The sequence below is a fragment of the Cebus imitator genome, unplaced genomic scaffold (assembly GCF_001604975.1).
Source record: "Cebus imitator isolate Cc_AM_T3 unplaced genomic scaffold, Cebus_imitator-1.0 Scaffold108, whole genome shotgun sequence".
NCBI classification, from domain to species: Eukaryota; Metazoa; Chordata; class Mammalia; order Primates; family Cebidae; genus Cebus; species Cebus imitator.
Genome location: NW_016107423.1, coordinates 5131996 through 5139930, shown reverse-complemented (window position 1 = coordinate 5139930; position 7935 = coordinate 5131996). Strand labels below are relative to the sequence as shown.

At 37.0% G+C, this 7935-nt stretch overlaps 1 protein-coding gene across 2 annotated transcripts in view; it reads left to right on the top strand.

Annotated features, from left to right (window-relative positions):
* The window catches only part of ALG5 (ALG5 dolichyl-phosphate beta-glucosyltransferase), a 46689-nt gene extending 39055 nt beyond the window's left edge, over positions 1–7634 (top strand). For both annotated transcript variants that reach the window (XM_017537987.2, XM_017537985.2), the window contains 2 exons: positions 4838–4923; positions 7380–7634. In XM_017537987.2, coding sequence (XP_017393476.1) covers positions 4838–4923; positions 7380–7495 — 202 coding nt within the window. In that variant the 3' untranslated portion in view covers positions 7496–7634. The remainder of the gene's footprint in view (positions 1–4837; positions 4924–7379) is intronic.
* The last annotated feature ends 301 nt before the right edge of the window (positions 7635–7935 follow it).

Below are 7935 nucleotides of genomic sequence, written 5' to 3'. Positions count from 1 at the left end.
ACACAGTGATATGATTTATGAATACAATGTGGCATAATTATATCAAGCTAATTAACATACATCCGTCACTCTTAAATCCTTATTTTTTTATGATAGGAACATTTGAAATTGACTAGCAATTTTGAAATGTACAACACAATATTATTAACTATAATCAGTACAATTGTACAATAGATCTCCAAAAAAACCTTATTCCCCTGTCGGAGGCTTTGTACTCTTTGACCATCATCTCCCCATCTCCCCACCCAGCCTCAGGAAACCACCATTCTACTCTCTCCTTCTATAAATTTGATTGTTTTAGACCCCACATAAAAGTGAGAGGATATGCAATATTTGTCTTTCTGGGTCTGGCTTATTTCACTTAGCATAACTTAGCATAATACTCTCCAATTCCATCCATGTCACAAATGACACGATTTCTTTTTTAAGGCTGAATAATATTTCATTGTGTACATATACCGCATTTTCCTTACTGTTTCATCTGTTGATGGAGCCTTAGGTTGATTGCATAACTTGGCTGTTGTGAACAGCACTGCAGTGAACATGAGAGCACAGTTGTCTCGTCAACAATCTGATTTCAAATCTTTTGGATAAATACTCAAAAGTGAGATTGCTGGACCATATGGTAATTTGTTTTTAGTTTTTTGACGGACCTCCATACACTTTCCCGTAATAGCTATACTAATTTACATTCTCACCAGCAGCGTACAAGGGATTCCACTTCTCTACCTCCTCACCAGTGCTTGTTAACTGTCATCTTTTTTACAATGGCCATTCTGACAGGGGGTTTAATTTGCATTTCCTTAATGTTGAGTGATGCTGAGCACTTTTTCATATATCCCTTGGCCATCTGTATGTCATCTTTTGAGAAACGTCGATTCAGGCCCCTTGCCCATTTTTTAATTGAATTAATTGTTTTCTTCTATGGAGTTGAGTTCCTTGTGTATTTGGGATGTTAGCCCCTTATCAGATATATGGCCTGCAGATATTTTCTCCCAATCCATAGGTTGTCTGTACAGTCTATTAATTATTTCTTTTTGTTGTGCAGAAGCTTTTTAGTTTGATGTAATCCTATTTGTCTATTTTTGCTTTTATTGCCTGTGCTTTTGGGATCTAATCTAAAAAGCACATGACTCAGACTGTTGTCATGTAGTTTTTTCCCACATGTTTTCTTCTTGTAGTTTTACAGTTTCAGGTCTTTTGTGTAAGTGTGTAAGTCTTTAATCCATTTCAAGGTTGTTTTTGTTGTTGTTTATATGAGGGTCCAGTTTCATCTTCTGCGTGTGGAGATCCAGTTTTCCCGACACCATTTATTGAAAAGTCATGTCCTTTAGTTCTAAGAAATATTTGTTTCTTAATCTTTTTTTTTTTTTAACAATCTCTCTTCATTTTCTTTTCTCTCTTACAAACAGATGTGGAACCTCCTTACGAGTTCTAGTTTTATCTTTCTTCTTTTCTAGTTCTGTTCTTTTGAGATTTCCTCAATTTTATTATCCAGTCTTCTTTTTGAATTTTTCTCTCTGCTATCAAAATTGTAATTTCCTAGAACTCTTTGGTTTTCAGTATTAACTTTTCCAAAAACCTATTCTTGTTTTATGACTACAGTATCTTCCACTACCTCTGAATGTCTCATTTAAAACTTTGTCATTTTCTTTACCTGCATTGTTTACGTTGCCTCTGATTTTTTGTTTCTTTTTATCACTCATTGTTCCCATGCCCATAGTATGGCACTTAAACACTCAGTAGAAGCTGTGTCCATGCACAGACTCTCTGGTAAATTTTGCTGCAGGTTAAACCAGCAGAGCCATGTGTGACAAAGTCCCAACTGTCATTGTCTTTTGGACAGGTCATTTTCATGAAAATGGAGTCTTTCAGTCTCCTTACTACTAGAAGCTGTGAACCTGGCTGTCAGCATTCACAGAACAAACAGAGAAAAAGCATGAGGGGAAGGAAAATCTTAGATGTTCAGTGAGTCCTCCTTGCAGGTCTACTTGTGTCTTGACCTGAATACATCATTTGAGGCCTTCAGTGCCCGAGCCTCTCGGGTGCTCTGTTGCACCCTTTTCCCACCGCTCTTGTCCATGTTCCCTACAACTTCCAGGTTTTTTTCTTAATTAACATCTCCTCCCATCTTTGTTCTTTTGTTTATTCCATATTGGTGCTTTAATCTTAGTAGGGCTGCATGCAGGAGGCAACAGTGGGATTCGTGTCTATCTGCTGTGTTTAACAGGGTCTCAGCATACCTTTGTCCTTTAGGAATCACTGTTAGTGAGATAACAGCTGTAATAGGAACTGAGTAAGAAAAGAAAACGTCGTGGCTCAGCCCAGCCCATATTTGCATAAACAAATGAAGGCATCTGAGTTGGAGAATAACCCTTATACTGTTTCCTTATAATAACATAAGGCTCTATGTAGAAGTACTTGGTATTTTAGTTAAAATGTTTGCTTAGGTAACAGACTGGACACTTATATATGGTGATATGAGCTGCATTTTTTTGTATGTGTAACAAATATCTTCATGTTTTCTAAAATGTTTAAGAGGAAAAAGATGTAATTTAATTTTGGATTTGGCACAGTGCTCAAGCCTGTAATCCCAGGACTTTGGGACGCCAAGGCAGGTGAATCATTTAAGCCCAGGAGTTCAAGACCAGCCTGGGATACATAATGAAACCCCTTCTTTACAAAAATACAAAAATTAGCCAGGTATGGTGGCACAGAGATGGAAATTCAAAAAGAGGGCTGGATAATAAAAATGAGGAAATCTCAAAAGAACAAAACTAGAAAAGAATAGAGGAGATAAAATTATAGGACTAGTAAAGAATATCTGGGCCTGTGCTCCCAGGTATTCGGGAGGCAAAGGTGGGGGGATCACCTGAGCCCAAGGAGGTCAAGGCTGCAGTGAGCCATGATTGCACCACTGCATTCTAGCCTGGTTGACAGAGTAAGACCCTGTTTGAAACAAAAGAAAAAACCTTTTGGTCTGGGGTATTTTTTTATTTCAATGAACCACCCCACTCTTTTTTACTCAATATTTTTGTTTTGGGTACTTGGTAAGTCACTAGCCATATACTGATATCCTTAGAAATAATATATAATAATCTTGTTCAGGTTATCAAGTATCATTAGAACTACCTCATTAGCTAATATTTATTTTTGTGTTAAAAGGAAAAGTTAAGGGTTAAGCACCAGGCTTAATATTGAAATTATTTCCCTTTTCATGAGTATCAAAATTCTAGGAGACGAAAGTTTTAAAATACAACACATTTATAAATGGTTTTATCATCTTAACTAAATATTTTATTTGGATAAGAAAAAGCGTTGTTTAAAAAAATAGTTTTCTTATTGAATTATCCAAATACTTGGAGTATAAACTATTTATGTAATAGATGATAATGGTATTGTGGCAAAAAAACAAAAACAAAAACAAAAAAAACCTCCCAAATTCAAGTTGTCTGGGATTGGAGAAATCAAATATAAGTGGATTTTAAGCATTTTCTTGTCTGTGTTAATAATGTGTTTTACAACCAAGCCCTAGATGTTTGAACTGTGCTCTGTGCAGCCTAGAAAGTGGAGACTGATTCATGGATGAAAGCAAAACGGTCAAGAACTTTAGACAGGTTAAATGAGGATGAAGAAGATTTAACAGGTCACCAGCGGTGCTTTTCTTCCTGAACTTTAATGCCAGTGAGAGAAGCAACTAGTTCAGAGAAATTTTGTAATCAGAATCCAGGAAAACGTATGAGTCAGGATTCAGAAGCTTTAAGGAAAGCAGGTTTGACCTAAGCCAACACGCTGACTGGAGAGAAGCTTTAAGAAAGACCATTTATAAGTAGAAGGTTGCACTGGAGTTAGACTGGAAATGGCTTTAATAGTATATGTTAGGAAAAGTAAGACAATATATCAAATTCCTATGTATGTATTAGTTATACCCAAAGAGTATTTCAGACTAGTCCAAAGTAGCTTTTTACTTTCAATAGTTGCCGGTATTATATTGTCCAGGACAGCACAAGGAAGGAGAACAGAAAAGACAAGGACGGCCCTGGGGACACTGTATTAGAAAATTAACCTTGATCGCCGGGCGCGGTGGCTCAAGCCTGTAATCCCAGCACTTTGGGAGGCCGAGGCGGGTGAATCACGAGGTCAAGAGATCGAGACCATCCTGGTCAACATGGTGAAACCCCGTCTCTACTAAAAATACAAAAAATTAGCTGGGCATGGTGGCGTGTGCCTGTAATCCCAGCGACTCAGGAGGCTGAGGCAGGAGAATTGCCTGAACCCGGGAGGCGGAGGTTGCGGTGAGCCGAGATCGCGCCATTGCACTCCAGCCTGGGTAACAAGAGTGAAACTCCGTCTCAAAAAAAAAAAAAAAAAAAGAAAATTAACCTTGATCCTCTGATGGTAGAAGAAAATAGCAAGCAAGTCTAAAGTAATGAACAATCTCAACTAGAACATCTCATAGTTTTATCAGCTCTCTGAATCAGTCAAAAATGTTGTCATTTCTTTACCTTGAGCTAGTTAAGGTTAGGACTGAAAACCATCAGTCTTGAAATTTTCCAGGATTAAATTTCTTCTTGGAACCCTTGAAGTTAGTTTTACCTCTGTGAGTTTCTGAGTTGTGATAGAGATACAGTATTATGCAGTGATATTCTAAATATTTGCCTGGAAGCTTCTGAACTACTCAGCTTTGAATTATTTGACTTCTGTGAATCTGATCTTCAGTTTTATGGTACAAGCTTTATATCCACCATGTAAGCTTCTTTAAAACATGCCAAGGTAGAGATTATAGTTGTGTTCTATTTGTCTTTAAAAATAAATATCAATATATTTTCTATTTTAGGGCATTTGATGTAGAACTGCTGTACATAGCACAGTTCTTTAAAATTCCAATAGCAGAAATTGCTGTCAACTGGACAGAAATTGAAGGTGAGTATATTGTTTATTGTATGACTGATGTTTAGTCAGACAAAGGGAGAGATGTCAGACAATACAATTGTTCAGTAAAGTCAGCTGGCTTTAGTGTTCTCCTAGCTCCCCTCATCAAGGCCTTCTTAGCTGTCTTGACTCGAAAAAGGTCCAGTTCCAGGGAAAGTATTACCTACTAATACCTTCCATCTGGCTTGCTGCCGTTTATATTTTTTGTCTGTTTGTGGGGACTTCAATAGGCCTACTGACCTGTCCCGGAAACTTCAATAAAACCACTTACAGTAGATAAGGTCATTCGGATCTGAAGTTAGAAGGTTGACAGTCTTTGAGATAAATTTATTGTTTGCATTACCATTTGCTATATATTTTTTTGATCACAAGGTGGATATTAATTGAGTACGTACAAACCTATTTGCAAAGCTAACTAAGAGTTAAAATTTTTTTACGGCCGGGCACCGTGGCTCACACCTGGAATTCCAGCACTTTGGGATACCAAGGCAGGTGGATCACCTGAAGTCAATAGTTAAGACCAACCTGGCCAACATGGCGAAACCCGGTCTCTACTAAAAAATACAAAAAATTGGCCGAGCATGGTGGCAGGTGCCTGTAATCCCAGCTACTCAGGAGTCTGAGACAGGAGACTTGCTTGAACCCAGGAGGCAGAGGTTGCAGTGAGCTGAGATCACATCATTGCATTCCAGCCTGGGCAACAAGAGCAAAACTCCTCCTGAAAAAATATAAATAAATAAATAAATGTTATTTTACTCCAAATGTCTACAATCAAGTCAGAGCCATTTTAAACTATATCTGTATATATATCCAAAAATGTAAAGATCCTAACTCTGTAATAACTTGAAATCTATCATAAATCTAATAATTCCTGTTTAAAAAGGCTTAGGCAGCTCTAACTGTATAGAATTTTAAACATATTCTAGTTATCTCCTTACCTTAGAATGAACCTAAATTAATTCATGGTGTGGGAGCAGTTAACATAATCAACTGGAGACTTTTTCAAAGTCCACCTCTCTTCCGGGTGAGCCCTTTCTTTGAGAGTCCTTGTTTCAGTAAACCATTATTGCTCTGTAACCTCAGATGTTTAGGGACAGAAAAAGGTTAAGAACCAGTCTCAAGATTATACAAACTGTTTAGTCTAGAATGAATTCAAGCCTCTTTATGTCTTGCTGAATCAAAGTGTGTTTACAAAAACCTTAGCTCATCTCCACAGTAGCTGCCTAGAATCAAAGGGGATTGGGAAGCAGGTAGAAGGATCGATCACTCAGGGGTATCATGATCAACTCTGTTGATCTTTGGCCAACATAGACTCTATAGGAAGATGAAGTGGGGAAAAGTAAAAGTCCATTTTATATTGTCATTTTCTTATTTCCATTGCAGAGCTGGTTGTATTATAATATGAATTGTAGGTACCTCAACTTTCTCATTTGTAGGATGAAGATAGTATTTGGTCCTGATTAATGATAATGTTTCTACAGTGCTTTGGTGGTAATGTTTTCAGAAGAAAGCTGTTACATAAATTCAGAGCAGTGAAAAGGTCTTCTTTAAATATAAAGTAATTATAATGAAATGTTAAACCTTCCTCCTGATACTTCTTTATCCGCAGGTATATACTATAAGTAATGGTTATAAGAATCTGCTATGGCTGGACACGGTCACTCGTGCCTGTAATCCCAGCATTTTGGGAGCCCAAGGTGGGGGGATCACTTGAGCCTAGGAGTTTGAGACCAGCCTGGGCAACATAGACCTCATCTCTACAAAAATATTTAAAAATTTGACAGGGATAGTGGTGCATGCCTCTGTAGTCCCAGCTGCTAGGGAGGCTGAGGTAGGAGGTTTGGATCACTTGAGCTTGGGAAGCCAAGGTTACAGTGAGCCATAATCATGCCACTGCACGACAGCCTGGGTGACAGAGCAAGACCTCGTCTCAAAAACACAAGAAACTAATCTGCTGTGATACCCGGATCTGATATTTAATTAGGCTGGTGTTCTTGTGTAGACAAAGAGGTCTGGACAAAATTATCTTAAGTCTGATCATAGGCTTTATTTTTTATTAAGATTGGATTTACGTAGAAATAATCATTTATCTGTTATGCTGTATCTTTAGTTGTTTCGTATGTAATTACTTTCAGTAGTGAATAGTTTTTTCTTAGGCTTTTCTAGAGCCCTCACCATATGCAGTCTCTCCTTTCTGCAGTAGGGCCATATGAAATTTGCACTAGTTAGATCCTCTCAAGGTTTATTTCACTTCAAGGTGTTCCGTTTTTGTTTTTAGAGAAAACCACTCACTTCAGCTTTGACATTGTTTAACTTTTTGGTCCATGATTTAAAAAAAAATTAAGGTGCTGAAGGCTCACACAGATCATGTAGGCTGACTTTAAACTGATATGTTTTCTGCTGAGTTTATTTAAGCTGATTTGCTTTTAATTACTTTTAAATTGCAGGTTCTAAATTAGTTCCATTTTGGAGCTGGCTACAAATGGGCAAGGACCTACTTTTTATACGACTTCGATATTTGACTGGTGCCTGGAGGCTTGAGCAAACTCGGAAAATGAATTAGGTTGTTTGCAGTCTTCAGTTGTGTTCTTATGCGTCAATGACACATTTCATTTCATTGAAACTAAAAATTTTTTTTCCCTACTTTACCTTCCCAAAACTAAAATTTTAAGTAAAGCTGGAATAAACTTCTTGTCATTGTCTCCCTTTTGATAATTTTAAAGAATTAACATCCCATAAGCAAAAAATTTTATACCTCTTTGGACATAAATGGTTTTTAAAAAGATGGTTATAAAAAAAGTTAGATTTTCTTTTGTTTATTTGGCTTTGTTATCATTACAATTCTGAGAAATACAATTTTTGTAGACAGAGCGATTCTTAAAGTGCCTGCATAATTCTCATGAACTTAAATATAAACTACAATCGTGTAACAGTTTTCAGAGATTTAAAAATAAAGCTAGGGTATAAGGTTAAATGTATATACATTTTTTTTTTTTTTTTTTT